The sequence below is a fragment of the Camelina sativa genome, chromosome 18, assembly GCF_000633955.1.
Source record: "Camelina sativa cultivar DH55 chromosome 18, Cs, whole genome shotgun sequence".
Taxonomy (NCBI): Eukaryota; Viridiplantae; Streptophyta; class Magnoliopsida; order Brassicales; family Brassicaceae; genus Camelina; species Camelina sativa.
Window position 1 is genome coordinate 19,180,049 of NC_025702.1, and position 19,449 is coordinate 19,199,497.

A 19,449-nucleotide genomic window follows, 5' to 3' on the forward strand; every position below is an offset into this window, starting at 1 on the left:
TTTTCAATTGTTTTCATTGGTCCAATGACAATTTAAGATTAGTTGATAAAAATATTTATCAAAAAAACTAATTACCCAACTAATCCAGTCGCCTTCTTCTTCATACATACTTCCATCATTCATCATTCACATCTTCTTTCTTTCCTCAGCGTCCTTTGGTTTACTATCTTTCGAATCTCCTCCTGTATGTCAACCAATTTGTATATTCATATGCATCTGTTATATTCGTATTCATCATTTATGGGAATGATTAGTTCTGTGAAAAGTTTACTTTTTTTTTTTTTCTGGGTAATTTTTGGTAATCTTAATTAATGGCTTGCATTGTCTCGCGTATGCTGTGTGGTTTTTTGGCGTTAGATTTAGATTTGGATCTTGTACGATTTTGATTCAGCTGGTAGTTTTCTGCACTTTATCATCCATTGGCTTTTGGTTATCTTTCAATTCGATCTTGGTGTCCCGATTTTTACAAATTTATATCTCTGATTCGAGTTTTGTCTGAAACAAAAAAAAAAAAAAAAACGAAACTTTAATTGTAGAGCAGTGCGCATTGACTTGTAAAAATGCTAGCTGAAGCTTTTCCATAATCCTTGTTGATGTTTCATTGACGCCTGTATTGAATCAGTTTTGCAGAAATGGAGACTGGTGCTGGTATAGGTCTGTACCCTTTGCACCGCTGCAAAACCATTTACTTAGTGAGTAGTATTTTATCTTTTTTTGAGTTGACATCTATCATTTTGGAAGTTTCGTTATGATGTTAGGTTTTTGTCTTTTGAGGTTTTGAGAATTTGGGGAATGACTACTTTTTTTCAGGTGAGACATGCTCAGGGGATTCACAATGTTGATGGGGAAAAGAACTATAAGGCCTACATGTCTCAGGAGTACTTCGATGCAGAGTTGACCCAACTTGGCTGGAAACAGGTATGTTGAAAAATAGCTGCACTTGCACCACTTTATCCAAAATGTGAAATAGATTCATCTTTCCAATTTCAGTTACTAAATAGATAGTTTCGTTTGGTGACAGGTAGATGGTTTGCGTAAGCATGTTCATTCCAGTGGACTTCACAAGAAGATTGAACTGGTCATATCGTCTCCACTGATGAGGTATATTTGTGATTACAGAGGTCTTCTTCTAATTTGTCTACTTGGTTAGGAAGGCTAACAGAGTTATTGGTTGCCAATATGTTCTTAGAGTAACAGATTGTGCCAGACGGTGTGCTTTAATTCGTTTGTGTCATTATTTTAAAAATGCACATTTTTTATATGAGCAGAAAACTTATTTAACCTTTGATGATGTTAAAAGTGCTAACGATGTTCTGTTTTGTATGTAGAACATTGCAAACTGCTGTTGGTGTTTTTGGTGGAGAGGGCTACACAGATATAAGTGATGTACTACCTCTAATGGTAGCAAATGCAGGAAATAGTAGCCGTGCTGCTATATCGAGTTTAAACTGCCCACCAATTATTACAGAGGAGTCCTGCAGAGAACATTTGGTATGCCTTTTCAGTGTAATACATATATTCTAGAGAGAAACTAAAGTCGGACATAATTGCGTTTATCTGTCTTCACAATTATTACAGAACTTCAAGTTAAAACCAAGTTTTGGAGTAAATATTTTCACTCCTACTCATCACTTTATAGTGACCATGAAACAACCCCAAGTTTTGCTGTTTTCTCACTCCTATGCACAAATTTTTCTGTTCAATCTTAGATCTTGTCTCTACGAGAAGGGAAAGAATATAATATAATCATTCTTAGCTGCGTCAAGTTTTCACTTTTGTATTCCATTTTTTGTGGACACAGGGAGTGCATCCATGTGATCAGAGGAGAAGTACCAGCGACTATCAGTTTCTTTTCCCTGCAGTTGACTTTTCACTGGCAAGTATAATTGAGAGTCTTAGATGTGCCTGGCATTGATTATTACTTGTAATCTTCTGGTTGCCCAATTAACTACTAGCAGCGTACAGCTACGCCAAGCAACCTATACGTGCTTCCAAATGACTCCTCACATTTGAATTTGCCTTCAGATAGAAAGCGAGGAAGACAAGTTATGGAAGGCTGATGTTAGAGAAACAATTGAAGAACTTGCAGCTAGAGGAAAAAAGTTCCTGAACTGGTATTGTCTCTTTGCCCTTATGTCCAGAACGTGAAAACTTAGAGAAACTTCCTCTTTGCTTCCTCGACACTGTTAGTTTGATAAGTAGAAGTTGGCATCAAATAGGATCAATCTCTGATGAAAGAAGATTCTTTCAATATACTATTGTTCCATGTAGAATTTAAAGTAATCTACATTAGTCCTGTTGACTTATCGAAAATGCTGATGGAAGAGAACTGCGTATGATGGCTGGTTTTGGATTTGTAGGCTATGGACAAGGAAAGAAAAAGAGATAGCTATTGTGACACACAGTGGTTTCTTGTTTCACACATTGAATGCACTACAAAGCGAATGCCATCCAGATGTTAAGAAGGAAATTTGCGGCCAGTAAGATTCACACCCTTCGTGAGGCAATTATTATAAGTGAGGAATTTTCAATATATTGTGGGTTTATTAATTTGCATTTTGATTTGCAGCTTTGCTAATTGTGAGCTACGTTCAATGGTCATCGTCGATAGAAGGTTTGGATTTTCTTCATTCATTTTAACTTGCCATGAGATATGAAAATGTAGCCAACTATATTCTAATTTTGTTTCTTTATGTATTCACAGTATGTTGGGATCGGATACTTCGGTGACTGATTATCCAGGTAAGATTCCAAAGGGGATTGACCTTCCAAGTGATGCTGTTGTAGATGATAACAACATCAAAGCTGAGTGATTCTTTATGGACACTTCATTGTCTTCAAACTTTCTATCTATCTATACACAAATCCCTTCTTTGTTGTATGCATCTCTCTTTATTAGTCTTACTATCGACTTAAAAGATACTTCGCTAGTTCGTTCGCTTAATTGGGACTTGAGTGATAGTTTTGTGTTGTTTTTGGTAAAACAATAACGGATGGAAATGTTTTAAAACGCTATCATCTGGTATGGTTATGAATCCAAATTTCATTTGTATACAAAATTGTACCATTGCGATTCAGATATCAATAGCAAACGGAAATATAGACTTGAACGAAACCAATACACATCTTTTAAAACAATTCATAGTCAATGCAGAAAATTCCAACAGGGTTTACAGCACAAAATTCGTCGATTTGTCGATCAATTGACATGTTAACTTGTACTCCCTCTGTCTCAGAAAGATTGATGTTTTTACACTTTCACACATATTAAAAAAAATTTTAGTTTTTATTTATAAATTAATTTATAATTACTTTTTGGTAGAGAGAGAAAATATAAACCAATAACAATTCAAAAAATTTTAATATTTTCAATGATTATTTCTTGAAGTTTACAAAACATCAATCTTTGTGGGACAAAAAAAAATATCCCTAAAACATTAATCTTTGTGAGACAGAGGGAGTATAGTGCAAACATAAATAATATCCCACCACCAGCCAGAGACAATCCTTGCCTTTTCAGTTCTCCGGAAGATCCTTATGAATTCAGTTTGTATTAAGAATATCGTAAAAGACAGCAGGTTTCTTGGTAACTGGAGCTAGTTCCTGAAATACCAAAATCGATTCAAGATCCGAACCGTAAGTGAAAGCTCTTTACTAGATCCTGTTGGAACCACTAGTAAAAGCTCTTTACTAGTAGGAAATTTCAAAGATTGGAATGGATCCGAGATCCTGTTGGAACCACTACTATTTACTGCCTTTTACCACACTACTACTCGATCTTTTAAAAACGCATCATTTGCGTAATTCTAAGATGTGCAGAGAGAGGGAAAGAGTACCTCAATCGCAGCAGCTAAACCAAGGATGGTAGCTTCGGCCCAAGGTCTTCCCATTATTTGTAATCCTATCGGAAGCCCTTTCTTATCATAACCAACCTGCGTTGATTTTTGTAGGCCAATATGTTGCAAAATAGAGTGACCAATCAGGAAGAACATAAAGTTATTGCAAGAATGAAATAAGTAACACGATAGTCTAAGCTTTGGTTAGAGAAATACAAAAACTGCTTACCGGGACAGATATGGCTGGGAAGCCCAGGAGATTCGCACCTAGAGCGAAGCGCATTATATTAGCTAGAAAAGAAGCAATATGAATATCATTAGTTGAAAAACTCTGATATAAATGTCTATGAGATTCGCAGCTAGAGCTTTCCACACATTATATTAGCTAGAAAAGAAACAATATGAATATCATAAGTTGAAAAAGTTTTGCTTAACAAACTTGTCACTTGAAGATTGGTTTCTCCATTTTTGAGAGCATCAGGGGGTATCAATGGAGCTGTCATACTGTTTGTACAAGACAGCAGTTCACACGTAAAAGTGAGAGAAGTTTAAGCAGTAATTGTTTGTGAACACATTGGAAGTAATATAGGGATCTTCGATTCACTAGATGGTTTGATAAGATATGATTTATCTATGCATCAAATAATTTACGAACCCAGCTGTAGGAGTCACAATGACATCAACGTCTTTGAAGATATTCATGTGAAACTCCATCAATCTTCGCCTGCAACACAAAATTTATCAATATTGGTATAGAAAAATCAGGAAATGACGTATGTGCTCCCTGAAGCAAGCAGCCTCTAGAGTCAATCATCTACTCATAATCCTACACTTCCAGAAATCCGACTTTTAGCTAGAGACTGGTACGGACTTTAAAACATATAGTATAGTTACCACCAAATGATTTGTGGAAGAAAATCATATGAGAAAATTACCAAGAGAAAATCATTCTGTGGCACTTCAAGCAAAAACTTATTCCTGTGATTTTAGAAGCAAAAGTGAAAGCTCTACATTGTATTATTGCCGTTTACCTAAGACATTGAGCAGCGATATAGTCTGAAGCAGAGAACGAACGGAAAATCGCAAAGCTGGTACGAGTGTCATAAGTTAGCTTTGAATTTTTCCTGAAACATAAGACAAAGGTGAGAATTTAGACCAAAAAACAATTTTTTTTTTGTAGATGATAGAAATACAAAGGGGATATAGAGATATACTGCTGATGAAATCAGAAAAAGCCTAAAGACATACCCAGCCTCACAGTAAGGAGTAAGAGAAGCCAGTGTTGGAGACCCAATCGACATAACATGGGCTGCACGCATCTCTTCTAGTTCAGGAACCACTATCTCCACCACCTGAAACAAAAGTCCATATAGAGATTGTAGCTAAAACAATATATCGATCGAAAATCCGTAGAGTGAGAGAGACATAATGAAATGATCAGCTTACTTTGCAACCATGATTGTTTGATAGGAGCTTAAGGATATCTTCACATTTGTCAGAGATGTCACTTGAATTAACATCATTAAACCACTGCATGGATTTTTAAAAAGCATTAAAAATGCCACTGAAGCAATTAAATCTAACTCAGATCAACTAGCAAGGGTAGAATATTCACCGCTGTATATTTCCCTAGCCGTAGAGATCCTATAGCATTGCTTCCGTTGTGAGACAATAACTTTGGGAAACAGGGAGGGGTCTACAGAATAATTGCAAAGACCAAATCATACGGGAACATATTGCAAGATTATGGTTACATCTAGAAGTGCTTAACACTTTACTTTTATATATGTAATTATTTTTCTAAAATCCTTGTGAATACAGCAAGTAAAAGAGACATCATCCTTTCTTGGGAACAGAAGATGTGTATAAACTGAGACATTTCTACAAACGACTATATTTCAATCTTTCTCATTAAGGTTTGATCGAGTGCTGTCTAGTATATATATATTATAGCTGGAAAAGTTACCGGTCTCAAAGTGATTCTATCATTAGATGAAGAACCCAAGATTGCAGCATACCTGGAAACATACACAAAGCTGCATTAATTAAAAATCCAGGTTTATCCGAAGACCAAACATCTGAAGTAGATAATGTGTGGTTTTGATTTGAACAGATTTTGTTCGTTGGTTTCACCTCTACTCAGTTGTATTGTTAAATGCTTTACAAAGAGGCCAAAATTTGAAAGAATAAAACAATAACGTCTAAACAAAGTTAAACTTACACCAAGAAGGTATCTTCCAAAGATGAAGCAAGGGGACCAATGATTTCCACTGTTCCACCTTCACATAATGACCTGTAGAGATGACACTGGTCAAATCGGAAATCATATGTCATACATGCTAGATCTTTGTTCCAGTCAATGTGCCAATATTTCATTCACGGAAGCATATAAAAGTAGCCATACTACGTCTGACTTCCCATATTTTTAAACAACAAAATGTAACAAGACGTACAAATATGGACGGTGGACCCAAGAGTTCGAATATATATTTACCTAGATGGTTTAGATAGAAACAAGATGAAAGCAAAAGTAGAAACTTGTAACACCCAAGGAAGGGAAAAGACGTAATGGTTCTCTCTTACCCTGTCATATCTGTCCGACCATATGTTGTTTTCAGTCCCGTTATACCACAAAGTGATGCAGGGACACGAACAGAACCTGCATTTCCAGAAATACTAAACCTAGTAGGTATGCAGATCGTAGGTCAGGTCAAACAAATAAAAATAACTTTGGTACCTCCACCATCTGTTCCTAGAGCAGCTGAACATAGTCCAGAGGCTACAATAGCTGCTGAACCTGAGGAAGATCCACCCGTGTACCTTTTAGTATCATGTGGGTTTCTTGTGGTTCTGCAATGCAGCATACCAGAAGATGAAATATATGTGCAAGAAACATGTTGAAAGTGAACCGTATCAAGTAACAAAATAGTGTTATGTCTATCAGCAAAAAAATAAGACTTGTGTGTCCTCTTCTGTGTAGCTTACCCGTAATTTGAATTGTTCCCTGTGGTTCCCATGCCTAACTCATGCATATTTGCCTTGCCAAGTAAGATTGCACCACAAGATCGCAGTTTTGAAACAACTGCTGAATCCTTCTCCACAGAACGACCCTCATGCAGCCATGTTGTTCCACCTTTAATAAAAACCCTATGACAGGTCTGGATTTATTTTCAATAACATATAAGAATGAAATACTAACCATTTGTTGGGTAGGGTAAGCAATCAATATCGTCCTTGATTGTCACAAAAATTCCATCCAAAACAGATATTGGATTTCCTACACAGCTCACACCCAATAGCCAATATGATCAACACAGATCTCTACAATCACGTCTAAAACCTCACTGAAGCTGAATATATAAAATGATACAAAATGAATCTCGGAATATGCATAGTTTACCTTCTTCAAACCTCTGTGTAGAAGCTTCAGCCTGCTTAATGACTTCATTGGCATCGAAGCTAATCAAGAATGGTGTTGGTGGCTTGTCATAGCTAAACTCCTCAATGATTGAGATTATTTTTTTTGCTACCTAGCAATCAGCAACAACATTCTCTGTTTGTGGTAAAAAAAAAAGAAAGAGTAGCAAAACAAAAAAAAAAAACAAAAAAAAGACTAACCAGCAAAGGAGTTGTCAGCTTAGATCTATAAGCATATGCAAAATCACGAATCTTCCAGTACCGGAAGGATGACATTGGATCAGCATGGAAGCTACGAGAAGAATCATATTGAGGAAGACACTTCAAGGCAGTTTCCAATCTCTCTATAGGACTTCTATCTTCGCCAACAACGACAACATCAAGCTCCGGTTCTAGATTAAAAAATCAAAGACACAATTATCATCTTTTTGAGGTTTTTATACAAATGATGATTACTAATTGACATAAGCAGCTTACACAGGGTATCACGTAAGATAATAAACGAAAAGGTAGAAGCAAAATACCTTGAGATGGGAACTCAGGTCTAAACATGGGCTCTTCTGGTATAACTGTGTTGCGAAAAATCTACACAGCACATAAATTATGTAATCAATACACCAATAACCAATAAAAAAAAAGGCAAAAATGATGATTAACGTCAGTCTGATGAGAAGAGACCTTTGTCATGCCATTGTCCTTCTTCAGATGATCTACAATCAATGGGCCAATAAGAGGTGCTTCAAGTATATTAACGAACAACTTGAACGAAAAGCCAGTCAAATGAGGGCCTGAAAAATACAGAGGAAGCAAATCAAATCCATAATCAAACCAAATTCAGCTAAAACCCCAAAGACTTTTGTAATAGAGAAGCAAACCTTTGATCTCTTCAGCTTTATATTTGACAGTAGAAACATCAACCTCGCTTGCCCGTTTCATGACCTCATACTTACCCATCTTCTGGGGAAAAAAAAAAAAAAAGAAGATAAATCAAACAAATGGATGAGTCCGTGGTTCTGAATTTTCTTCACATGTCATAAGAATCTGTTATCTAGAGACAAATTAAGTGGAGCAAAAACATGAAAGGTGACGGTGACGAAACTGATGAAAATTTTGCGAGAATCCAATGTAATCAGAAACGAACGACAAGGCAGCAGAAAACCAAAAAAAGAATCAGGAGCGAAACGAACGAACAAATGGTTATGGAGGAGGATTCGGATTGCAAACCTGAAAGCCGAAAGAGGAATCTGAGAAACAAATGTTTGATCCGATTTGGCGGAGCGGATTATTACTAAATGAAGAATGCCGTGCAGCGGATGGATGAGCGGTGAAGTTGTTGGGAACTTGAATGTTGTATATACATCTTCTTTAACGTTTTCTACTGATTTGTATTCAATTACATATTCAAGTGTGTGAATTGTGATCGAACTTGTCTCAATAGTTGAAATCTTCCAACGTTGTTTTTATATTAACATACCTGCCCTCTTATCCTGTACATATTATAACTTTGGCCCCTTAACTATTGTTTCTGATTTTCCTAGTTTTATTTCCACGTACAGTGACCAAATTAAGTAAGTTTGGCAATTTCAAATTATCGGTTTTGGTCTGTTGGTTTAGTTCATAATTTCGGAATGACAATTTAGATGAACAAGTTTAGTTAATTTGATTCGGTTTTGGTTTTTATATGGTTCGACTTTTGTATGATAATAATGAAACTATACTTTCTACGTATTTATGTATTTCTAAGCATTTTTGTTTATTTGATTTGGTTTAATGAAGTTGAAGAAAAAGAAAAAAAAAACGAATTTATGTTCCACTTGGTATATCGTTTCATATATAAAGAAAATTCGATTCCTTTTTTATTTTTTTATTAGAGATTCTGTAAATTTTGATTCTTTCAAATGTTCCAATATTATGGCAAGATAAGTAGTATCCCTAATAGAAGAGGCTTTACAAGTAATCACAAGTATGCTCGATTATCTAAAGAAACGTATACTGTAAATCATCTTAATGTCTAATGAAAAGTTTTTGGCTGAGATGAATAAACAGGTCTTGAACAATATATGCCTCTTTGCCAAAATTTGCTTGGCCGTTGACTTATCTACAAACAACCACGAGACACGACTTGATTTTTATGACTCGTCGATCAACATCGTACCGTGCCGATTAGTCCATATAGTATATATTATGGATTATTAAATTCCGGTCATAAGAATAAATTTAAACGAGACATTTTTATTGGATGAAAATATATTAAAACATTTCTAGCACAGTAAAATATCTAACATCAAATTCACATGGACAGTGTGCACAATACTGGAATATACTAATCAAGGCTGCCAAATAAAGTTTCTTGTATTTTGTTGTGAGTTTTTTTTGTTTGGTACCAATGTTAAGTAAATAATATACAGTTTACAAGTAAAATTAATACATTAATTCAAAAAAATTAATGTTTGTTTTTCCTTGTACCACCATGATTGCACCTTGGGCATGCTGGTGAAAGACGTCTATTATAAGTTAGAATAATTACAACAATTTAACCATATATTATAAGGTGCAAGTTGGCAATAAACTATGGTCTATAATATAGCAAACAATCTGGCCAAAAAAAAAATGCAAACAATTGAGAAAGTGGATTATACACGGTGACAAAGTTAAATTATCGTCTTTTATAGAGTTGATGTCCAGATTAGGAAAAATATCTAGGTCACAGTATTGAAATACATACAGTAAATCATACTAAATTTTTGAACCTTTTACAATTGTTATCTTCTAGACACGCACAAAAAAAAAACTTAGATAACCCAAAAACACAATCATAAAAACAAATCTAAGGTTGATCAGGCGAAAGATCGACGACAACGACTTTAATATTTTCCTTTTTCATAAGTAACTATCAAGTTTTGGGTTTGGGCCCATCATCACAGTCACAGAACAGCGTCTCAAAAAAAAAGTCATATTAATCCGTGGAGAGAGAGATTCCGCTAATGTTACAGACCGTCATATAACTCTCAAGTCTCAACACCGCCTTAAAACTCATCAAAATCTGACAGGCCACGTGTAAATAAGCAATAAGGTCACGTACACTATCCTGTCAAGTTAACATTTTCCAACATTACTGTACATACTTCCTAATAAAAACCATTTTCATCACAGTCAGTCTTCTCCATTTCTTTCTGATTTCTCTTCTCTTCTCTTCTTCATGAATTAATTTAAAAATCCGTACCTGATAAAAAAAAAAAGAGAGATGGAGAAATTCTCGTATCCAGATTCAACCGACTCGTCACCAAGATCTCGCGAGATCGAATTCGATAACCCACCGCCATGGGATGATCAGAACCCGAACCAGAACCAGCAGCAACAGAGCTACAAGGTGAGGTTTATGTGCAGCTATGGCGGCAAGATTCAGCCCCGTCCTCACGATAACCAACTCACTTATGTTAACGGTGAAACTAAGATCCTCTCCGTTGATCGCGGGATTAGATTCCCTGTTTTAGCTTCCAAGCTCTCCGCCGTTTGCGGCGGCGGAGGCGGTGATGATGTTACGTTTAAGTATCAGCTTCCAGGAGAAGACTTAGACGCTTTGATCTCCGTTACTAACGATGATGATCTGGAGCATATGATGCACGAGTACGATCGCTTGCTTCGTATGTCTTCTAAGCCAGCGAGGATGCGTTTGTTTCTCTTCCCTTCTGCTTCTTCCGCTTCCGGTAGATTTGGTTCTCAAGGCTCCACTCAGTCGGATCGAGATCGCTTCGTCGAGGCCTTGAACTCTGTTCCTAGGCTCTCTGATTCGGAGAAATCAGTATCAGCTCCTCCTCCCAATAATGCGGATTTTTTGTTCGGATCGGATAAAGTCGTAGCTCCGCCTCCGCCGCAAACACCGCCTGAGACGAAATTACCGCTTCCGGATCCTCCGTTATTCAACGATCCGCGTGTGATTCAACCGGATCACGGCGTAAACCCGATGGAGATTCAAAGGCAAATGCAGGAATTTCAGAAGATGCATATTAGGGATCAAGAACAACAACAGGAAGCTGTATACAGGAGGAAGAGTAACGAAGACGGTTTAACGGAAGCCACCGGAGGATACTTCTCTCCGCCGTACGCTCAAAATCCGGCGCCGCCACCGCCGCAGCCGACGATTCCTCAAACGAATCCGCAAGCTCTTCCTCCGATGACGAACTTCTGGCAAGGAAACCACAATCCAGGAGGAGTGTTTACGACGACAACACCGGGATTAGGATTACCAGAGCAACCAGTATACATGATTCCAACTCCGACTCCATCTCCGGTATACCACGCGCCACCGCCACAGCAACCGCAAGGCATCATGAGACCAGTAAACCAAGGCGGGTATTATCCTCCGGTACAGAGAATGGCTTCAGATACATACAGAGAACAACACCAAACACCATACAACGTGGCTCAGCTACCAACAGGGACAATAGCACAACAACAACAACAACCTCCTCCGCCTTTTACTTCTGATGGTGCTCCTCCTCCACCGCAATACGCAGCCGTTCCACCGTCACGACAAGTCGTAGGATTACCACCAGATACGTCAGCTTATACTCAGGTGACGTACACCGGAGGAATGGGGAAACAAGTTTACTACACAGAGGCACCACCACCATCGGCACAGTACCATGGGATTGGCTTACCTGTGAATGGAATGGGAGAGGTGAGAAGTGGACCGGACGGGAAGCTTATTGCTATGAACATGGCAACTAAAGTTTCATCTCAGAGTTCAGATTCGGCAGTTTGATTAATGAAAGGTATCATCGTTGGAAATCAGATTATTGTTCATCCGTTACAAATTTCCATCGTCATTATCATATATATTATATAGTGTAATTGAGATCACTTTGATATGTGCATGTCTGATAAATAATGTTTTGTTTATATAATCTTAAGATGTTCTTTGAGTTCTGCAACTTCCATTAACTTTTTTGTTGTTGCTCTGAAGTGTGTTTTGCTAAATCATGTCTCTTGTGCATTGGCTTGCGTTTATATGACAACCTTTTTATGCCTTTCTTACCTTTCCCCTTTTGGCCTTTTGTCGATGACATTGGATTATTTATCATATTAAAAACAAAAAACAAAAAGATATTTTCTATTTCTTTTCTTTTCTATTATATTAGTGGTATGTATATATTTTGGGTTATTACACATGAAGAGATTGATTGATGAGAAATGAATTATCATTTATGTTGTGGAAGTATATAAACATTTCAAACTCAATAGTTGGCTTCTTTATAATATACACTCTGTGTGACCGGATTTTTACTAGAAGATCTCAGCGACCATCTACGAGTTTTCTACAAATATATACTACTTAATGAGATTAAATAGAAATGGGTCCAAGAAAGTAAACTATCAAACTCAGGGACAGGTGTTGTGGGAAAGAATATTATTTAGGCTGTGCTGAGTTTTTGAACCCTTTTTTTTAAGAATCCTTACAAAAGAAAAGTCATAGCTTTTGTCACGTACGCACTTATCGCCATGTCATGAACTTGTTTGTTGCATCCTTCCCGAATCAATAAACGACACCCAGTAATCAGTATGTATCACCATCATGATCATTGAATCGAAACAGAAAACCCCCCGATTAAATTATAGTATGATATTGATATCCAAAACAGATGTCTCGTATGCACTAGTCTATGTCACTGTAAAGTCTTCACTTTATCATTTTTTGTTTTTTTTTTATCGTCTAATAATAATCCACATTACTCTGTCAACGCATGAATTCCTGAATTTGGTTTCATCCTAGAACCCTAACTGTGTAAATTATATTATCACATTCGCAAACAACAATCAAACACCAATTAGATGTAAGTTATAACTTACATATCCGATTTTATATCTTTCCACCTCATATATAACCAGAAGAAACCCGTTAACATATGTACATGTTCGAGAGATATCTATGCTTCTGTAGATTGTTGTTCCCTTCATACAAAATTTTAATAAATCCACCCCAATATAAGTATTTATAACAAAGAATGTCTAACAAAAGCAAATATATCTTATCTGGTGAAGAAAACATATGAAATCCATAGTTTTTAACATACTATTCTGAATCTGTAAATATAACCAACACAACAACTTGAAAACAAAATTGATGAAATTATCATATAACAAATCATCTCTTTAGGACAAAGTGACAATGTAAAATCTTTCGGTGACTGACAGATGTAGAGCTCAAAACTTGTGATTCAGATCCTTCAAGTTTTCTTCATAGAAAGATAAGAAAAATAAAAACGAGAAGACTAAGAAGAGGGGTTTCACCAGTAATTGTGATTCTTGGATTAGCTTGCGTTAATGCTCCGTATTCTTGAAATTCAAAAACAGATCACCAACAGCAGTTTCACAAGCTGTTTGACCATCTGGTCCCAAAGCCTTGAGGAGAGAGTTGGTGAGTTTCAACGAAGACACCATTTGAAAGATCCTGGCACAGAATTTACGCACCTGACCTCGTCTTGCTTTGTTCTCGGGCATATTTGCAACTAGTTCTTTAATCAAATGACTCAGTTTCTTCAGATGGGTCTTCATTGTTTTTTTCGAATCTTCTAGGGCGGTTTCGTTTATAGGAACCAACGATCTCAGAGTTTCAGAGATCAACTCAAGAGCTTCCACTCTACGGAACTCAAACTTTGCATTCCCACTTTTCTCCAGCAGGAAACCAAACAGTTTGTGTCCAACCCATGGTCTCCTTCTTAACACTTCCTCAAGAAACTCTATCTTCATTTGAGACTTCCTCGTATCAAAGTACCCGGCAACGACACTCCGAAACAAATCCAAGATCTTCTCCAACTTAGTTTCTGAGAATTTCCTCGAGTCAATTATCTTCATAACCCAGTAAGTTGAGTTCTGGCCAAGGTTAGTGATCATCTTGTGTCGGTTCCACGCAGCTGACTGCTTCTTCTTGGAAGGATCAGCTACTGACTTACTCTTGAATGGTTTCACAGCCAGTTTAAGATTCTTCTCCAACAAAGAAGCAAGTACAGAAAATTCCATAGATTCATCCTTGGGATACTCTTTAGCCTTGAAGATCTTCTTCTGGATGATACCCCATATACGTTGTAAAAGCTGCAGACTACTTTCTGCAGTGCTTGGGTTCACAAGTGCCTGAGCTAAGTTTAGGTACACTGTCATAACTTGTGGATTATCTGTTAAAAAACATCACCAAAACCACAGAGTACAGAATTTAGGAGAGACTACTATAGTGAATTTCATCATGCCAAATCATTTGTTTTATGATGCACGTACCTGGGTTTTCATGGAGATAGATTTCAAGAAGAGAGAGGACACGGAGTTTAAACAAAACAAGCTGGGATTGAGCAGTTTCGCCGCCAGCTTGATTCCTCTTCTCCTTGAATATCTGGGCAAGGTAAGTGTCCATGCGGAACATTGCATCATCATCCATTCCATCATCATCATCCGAATCATCGGAATTATCAGGACCTTCTCTGTCAACTGCCATAGGGACAACGCCGGTTACTGTTTCAGAATCATCAGTCTGCTCGTCACTCTCACCAGTCTCACCCATTTCCTCGTTTTCTTCTTCTTCATCTTCAATAGCAAGACAATCTTCATCGTCATCAAGATCCTCAGAGTCTTGGTCCTGATGTCTAGCCGGTTTTAGATCTTTCTTGATCACCCGCAACATTCTCAGCACTCCATCCGTGGTGACATCTTGACAAAAGTACTTGAAAAACTACAAGATACATAAAGTTGAGATTGAGCCTATCGGAAACAATAGAACCAAAGGATCAAACTGAATCTCATTTTAGCCCCCAAGGATCCGTCTCTTCAGGTTGAGTAAAAAAAAAGAATTTGTTTACTTTGGCTAGCTTATTACCTGCTCAATGGAAGATCGCATTGGAGCTGAAGAATGTGGCAAGAGAGAAAGTAATGTGTCCAAGAGGACATCCATGACTGCTGGTTCATCTTCATCGTCTGCCTCACCTTCCCCATCACTTTTCGGAAGATCAAGTGAACTGAAAGCTTTGTCACAGCATACTGAAAGTTCACTAGCAGCTTCTGAAAACTCTCCCGGATGGAGTAGTATTTGAAGCAACAGCTGAACGACCAAGTGCCTCAATGCATGAAATTTATTTGCATCAGCAGATGATCCACAATCTTTTTCCTGCCACATAATAAGATTTCACAACTTAAAACTCAGAAGCACATCAACGTTATTTTGGTAAGATTTCAACTTACAGTAGCAAAACGAGTAAGAAACTTACCTCCTTTGAAAGTTTACTTTCTGTCTCCTGTAATTTTTTGAATGCCTTTTCATCTGCTTCATTCAAGGAACGGAAGANCTGAATCTCATTTTAGCCCCCAAGGATCCGTCTCTTCAGGTTGAGTAAAAAAAAAGAATTTGTTTACTTTGGCTAGCTTATTACCTGCTCAATGGAAGATCGCATTGGAGCTGAAGAATGTGGCAAGAGAGAAAGTAATGTGTCCAAGAGGACATCCATGACTGCTGGTTCATCTTCATCGTCTGCCTCACCTTCCCCATCACTTTTCGGAAGATCAAGTGAACTGAAAGCTTTGTCACAGCATACTGAAAGTTCACTAGCAGCTACTGAAAACTCTCCCGGATGGAGTAGTATTTGAAGCAACAGCTGAACGACCAAGTGCCTCAATGCATGAAATTTATTTGCATCAGCAGATGATCCACAATCTTTTTCCTGCCACATAATAAGATTTCACAACTTAAAACTCAGAAGCACATCAACGTTATTTTGGTAAGATTTCAACTTACAGTAGCAAAACGAGTAAGAAACTTACCTCCTTTGAAAGTTTACTTTCTGTCTCTTGTAATTTTTTGAATGCCTTTTCATCTGCTTCATTCAAGGAACGGAAGAGGGAAACTGAGGGAATATTCTGCAACGTGCTAAGGAATTTCATAAAGTACGAAACAGGATCATCGAGCAGCTCCAGGCCATTTCCTTTAGATGGTGGATTCTCGATCTTTTGAGAATTTGACAGCAATAGCTGAAGCTGTTCGATGCACATTTTGCAAAGAGCAGCGGGAGTAGCTGTCTTTGGCCACTTAAATTTCTCCTGCAACTCAAATGATGTAACTTCAGTGCCCAGAGAAGCCAGAAATAGACCTTGTACAGCAAGAAATTTCAGGATCTGCTTTTGAACTCGCAATTTCGCCTCGGGGGACAACTTAGAATGTTTTAAGATGCCAGGGAGAGATTCAATGACCCAGCTTTTCAGCACATCCGAGTTTCCATTTGTTCCAACTGAATCCTTCTCCTCGTTTGAACCTATCTCAGAATTATCATCCGTTGTTTGACTCTGATCTGAATTCAAAGAGCAAGGCTCTAGGGACCATTTCATATTTGAAGGTTCCTCAGGAACATGCTGTTCATCCACAAACAAATTTATCAAGTTCTGGATAAAAAGTGTACAACCATCTTCAGTTTCAAACTCTGCAGCTAGACCTTTAACAGTCTTTGTACGCGTAATAGTATCAAATTTTCCTTCACTGTGTTTCTGAAGAGCCATTATAACAGCCACCCTCTTGGTATCGTCTTTTACCCAATCCATTAACTGCACAAGAAAATTGGTTGCAACCTTATGCAACCAAGATTCCTTTGTGGAGAGTATATCCATGAGGCACTGAACAAATTTGAACGATAATACATGTTGGACAAAACTTGCAGGAAGCTTTGGAAGAAGACGAAGCAGGATATCAAACGCCAAATGCTTGCGATCATGAGATGAAGAAATTAGGACTCCATCCACAAAAAGTTCGTAAAAATTCCTGATGCTGTTTGTGGCTTCTTCTTCAACGGGACTGGACTTGCGGTTGCGTTTTTGCTTTTTAGAGGAACTTGAAACAGATGTGACATCTTCGCTTTGAACAACGGCTTCCGGTAAAAGCATATCGCATATCACAGACCATAAGCTATGAACACGAGGCTGGCAGAAAGTAGATTCCTGTAAAGTTCACAAAAATATCCCTTAATAGTGGAAATTTTTTTTTTTTTGATATTAGGATGTTACAAACTCATGAAAATCTCAAGACAGGATCTTAAAATGTTCAACCATTCTACATAGCAAAAAGATTGGCATGTGCTGTACCTTCAAGCAATTACCAATGACAGAGAGATGATCAGCAGAAAAAAACTTCGCAGAACTGAAAGGAACTGGCAGTAGCTTGCTAAATACAGGATGATCAACTGAAATCTTTTCACGGAGTTTAAGCGCTAAGAGCAAAGCATCCGGGTTTCCCACCTCGGTGGCTTGTTCAAACCATTTATGAAGCTCTGGAGCTTCCATAACATGAGTCACGACAGGTTCAATAGGAAACTGCACAATAAAAAACACAATAAAAAAACTTCACAAAATGGAATAAAATTGCAATAAAACTTTGCACGCACAGAAGAATGAACCTATTTATATACCTTATCAACAAGGTCTAGAAGAACATGAACAGCTGGTTCCTGCAAGTAACGCTTTTTTGCAGCAAGACCAATAAGAGCGTTGGTAAATTCTTTAAGAATCTGAGAATCGTTATCAGATTGCCAATCTTCAATCAGTCTTCCAGAACGTGCAAGTGCACCATAAGCAAACAATCGACCTAATAAGCATTCCTTTATATCCTGTGTCAATTGCAATTCAAAAGCATGTGAGTCTCTCTCTCTCTCTCTAACAAAATCACATAAAACGAAGCACATAAAAACTCATACTTACTTGTCCCTTCATGGATGAAGATATAGACAAAGACTCAACAATGAGGTTCAGCAAAGATTCCAAATTAATGCTAGAAATAACGCTAATAGGTAATGTCAACCCCAAGGCAAATCCTTGTCTTGCGCACTGTTAACGAAACACATTAGCAAAAGCAAAACAAAAAGAGTCAGTGAGTAAATTGCTAGAGAAAGAAGAGATACCTCTCTTGAAGAAGAGACACCACGGATAAGCCTCCGTAGAGCATATCTGAGATGAGGAGCACAGTTATCCAAACCATCGTTTTTCTCAGCTTCAAGCATCAATTCACCATCAGAAGATTCTTTATCAGGTAACATCTCGTATTGCTTCTGAATCTCTTGCAACTTCAGTACCAACGACTCAGCAGCCGCTTCTCTCACAGAAGCATCAGAAGAAGCCAAATCTGTAAAATAGTTAAGAGGCAACGAGGAAGAAGCGGCGGCGGCGGCGGCGGGAAGAGACTCGTCATCGGCTTCGGCTTCGGGTTCATCAGAGTTCGAATTAACAGCCACGGGTTTAGGATTAGGCCGCGGAGCTAGTAGTACACCATCGTTTTTCTCAAGAGCAGCAGCTAGTTTCCTCTCTTTATCAGAAGCTCTTCTCTTCTTCTTCTTCTCCATATCCTTACCGGAGCTCGCAACACCGGGAGCAGTATCAGCCTCCGCCGCCGCCGCCGCCGCCGTGTCAGAATCAGTATTCATCTTATCGGTCTTCTTGGGTTTTTTGGTCTTGACAATGGAGGAATCGGCTAGATTGTTGTTCTCCAAGACCTCCGTGGAGTCTTCGCTGCTTCGCTTCTTACTGCCCATTGGAAAAAAAAGCTTCGATTTTTGAGGTTTGGGGAATTGGGGGAAGAAGAGAAAACCCTAGTCGACAAGTGAAGCCTTTCGTTTTTAACTAACGACCGTCCCTTGTCAACTAAAAGGGTTTTAGGGTTTAGAAGTTAAAATCAAAATAAAATAAATTATATTTTATGACCACGGAAAATGGTTTCATTTGTTCCAATAATTTGTAAATTTTTTTTTTTTTTGTAAGAGAAGAAAATAATTTTTTTTAGTTAAAGAGAGGTAAAAATCCTTACGGAACCGAATGAAACAGACAGACGAGATCAAAAGATACCAGACATTATCTTTTTTATATGGATTATTTATTTCGTAGTTCTTAATTAAATACACTAGCAAAATATTTACTGCTAATATAGAAGAAAATATTATTAAAGCCCAAGTACCCAACATCATTTGGAAAATTAAAGTCCACGATTAAAAAAAAATCACTAAAAGGTAGTATGAGCCCTAAGCCTTATAGCCCAGGTCCATGACAGGAGTTCATTTAAAGCCCATATTTAGTTTTTTACTTACCGGGCACCTCGCTTGAACCAAAACCACTAGGATTGAACTGTTCTAAAGATTTTGGATGCAGCATGCATGGCCACATGAGTCACATAAAAAACGAGTAC

The 19,449-nt window shown here is 37.7% G+C and overlaps 4 protein-coding genes across 9 annotated transcripts; 2 read left to right on the forward strand and 2 right to left on the reverse strand.

Moving 5' to 3' along the window:
• Nucleotides 1-3,025, forward strand: LOC104762599 (phosphoglycerate mutase-like protein 1). 2 transcript variants are annotated; one of them, XM_019239902.1, is made up of 10 exons: nucleotides 1-184; nucleotides 631-692; nucleotides 811-918; nucleotides 1,022-1,101; nucleotides 1,329-1,491; nucleotides 1,802-1,876; nucleotides 2,026-2,114; nucleotides 2,361-2,480; nucleotides 2,570-2,614; nucleotides 2,705-3,025. In XM_019239902.1, the coding sequence occupies exons 2-10, from the start codon at nucleotides 633-635 to the stop codon at nucleotides 2,811-2,813; spliced, it is 849 nt and encodes a 282-aa protein (XP_019095447.1). In that variant the 5' UTR covers nucleotides 1-184; nucleotides 631-632; the 3' UTR covers nucleotides 2,814-3,025. The 2 variants fall into 2 exon arrangements, with proteins under 2 accessions (XP_019095447.1, XP_010484224.1); XM_010485922.2 differs by having other exon boundaries at nucleotides 2-184; nucleotides 623-692.
• LOC104762600 (fatty acid amide hydrolase-like) lies at nucleotides 3,389-8,667 on the reverse strand. Of its 3 annotated transcripts, none has more exons than XM_010485924.2 (21): nucleotides 8,478-8,667; nucleotides 8,129-8,207; nucleotides 7,932-8,041; nucleotides 7,778-7,838; nucleotides 7,455-7,645; nucleotides 7,237-7,366; nucleotides 7,036-7,113; nucleotides 6,822-6,969; nucleotides 6,574-6,686; nucleotides 6,420-6,495; nucleotides 6,058-6,129; nucleotides 5,803-5,854; nucleotides 5,452-5,532; nucleotides 5,283-5,366; nucleotides 5,085-5,188; nucleotides 4,868-4,960; nucleotides 4,492-4,560; nucleotides 4,276-4,340; nucleotides 4,066-4,127; nucleotides 3,837-3,932; nucleotides 3,389-3,603 (listed from the first exon to the last, which is right to left on the reverse strand). In XM_010485924.2, exons 2-21 carry the CDS (start codon nucleotides 8,205-8,207, stop codon nucleotides 3,544-3,546), a joined length of 1,824 nt encoding a protein of 607 aa, XP_010484226.1. In that variant the 5' UTR covers nucleotides 8,478-8,667; the 3' UTR covers nucleotides 3,389-3,543. The 3 variants fall into 3 exon arrangements, with proteins under 3 accessions (XP_010484226.1, XP_010484225.1, XP_019095388.1); XM_010485923.2 differs by having other exon boundaries at nucleotides 8,129-8,210; XM_019239843.1 differs by lacking the exons at nucleotides 3,389-3,603; nucleotides 3,837-3,932; nucleotides 4,066-4,127 and adding an exon at nucleotides 4,181-4,221 and having other exon boundaries at nucleotides 8,129-8,210; nucleotides 8,478-8,666.
• LOC104762601 (leucine-rich repeat extensin-like protein 2) lies at nucleotides 10,345-12,286 on the forward strand. The gene has a single exon (XM_010485925.2). The coding sequence runs from the start codon at nucleotides 10,498-10,500 to the stop codon at nucleotides 12,016-12,018; it is 1,521 nt and encodes a 506-aa protein (XP_010484227.1). The 5' UTR covers nucleotides 10,345-10,497; the 3' UTR covers nucleotides 12,019-12,286.
• On the reverse strand, nucleotides 13,262-18,923 carry LOC104762602 (myb-binding protein 1A-like). Of its 3 annotated transcripts, XM_019240426.1 has the most exons (9): nucleotides 18,176-18,921; nucleotides 17,976-18,101; nucleotides 17,687-17,884; nucleotides 17,364-17,591; nucleotides 16,109-17,219; nucleotides 15,506-15,558; nucleotides 15,118-15,405; nucleotides 14,526-14,973; nucleotides 13,262-14,425 (listed from the first exon to the last, which is right to left on the reverse strand). In XM_019240426.1, exons 1-9 carry the CDS (start codon nucleotides 18,800-18,802, stop codon nucleotides 13,575-13,577), a joined length of 3,930 nt encoding a protein of 1,309 aa, XP_019095971.1. In that variant the 5' UTR covers nucleotides 18,803-18,921; the 3' UTR covers nucleotides 13,262-13,574. The 3 variants fall into 3 exon arrangements, with proteins under 3 accessions (XP_019095971.1, XP_019095972.1, XP_010484228.1); XM_019240427.1 differs by lacking the exons at nucleotides 15,118-15,405; nucleotides 15,506-15,558 and adding an exon at nucleotides 15,668-15,955 and having other exon boundaries at nucleotides 16,056-17,219; nucleotides 18,176-18,923; XM_010485926.2 differs by lacking the exon at nucleotides 15,506-15,558 and having other exon boundaries at nucleotides 16,056-17,219.

Bases quoted from the DNA above. Each gene is read 5' to 3' on its own strand.
- LOC104762599 (XM_019239902.1), top strand. From the start codon at position 633: ATGGAGACTGGTGCTGGTATAGGTCTGTACCCTTTGCACCGCTGCAAA. The intron at 693-810 runs GTGAGTAGTATT...ACTTTTTTTCAG, and splicing joins GCTGCAAAACCATTTACTTA to GTGAGACATGCTCAGGGGAT. The intron at 1,877-2,025 runs GCAAGTATAATT...ATTTGCCTTCAG, and splicing joins CTGCAGTTGACTTTTCACTG to ATAGAAAGCGAGGAAGACAA.
- LOC104762601 (XM_010485925.2), top strand. From the start codon at position 10,498: ATGGAGAAATTCTCGTATCCAGATTCAACCGACTCGTCACCAAGATCT.
- LOC104762602 (XM_019240427.1), bottom strand. From the start codon at position 18,802: ATGGGCAGTAAGAAGCGAAGCAGCGAAGACTCCACGGAGGTCTTGGAG. The intron at 17,885-17,975 runs GTAAGTATGAGT...CAATTGACACAG, and splicing joins CTTCATCCATGAAGGGACAA to GATATAAAGGAATGCTTATT. The intron at 14,974-15,667 runs GTAATAAGCTAG...TGTATCTTGTAG, and splicing joins TGCGATCTTCCATTGAGCAG to TTTTTCAAGTACTTTTGTCA.
- LOC104762600 (XM_010485924.2), bottom strand. From the start codon at position 8,207: ATGGGTAAGTATGAGGTCATGAAACGGGCAAGCGAGGTTGATGTTTCT. The intron at 5,367-5,451 runs GTGAATATTCTA...AAATCCATGCAG, and splicing joins GGCTAGGGAAATATACAGCG to TGGTTTAATGATGTTAATTC. The intron at 3,604-3,836 runs GTACTCTTTCCC...TTGGTATTTCAG, and splicing joins GTTTAGCTGCTGCGATTGAG to GAACTAGCTCCAGTTACCAA.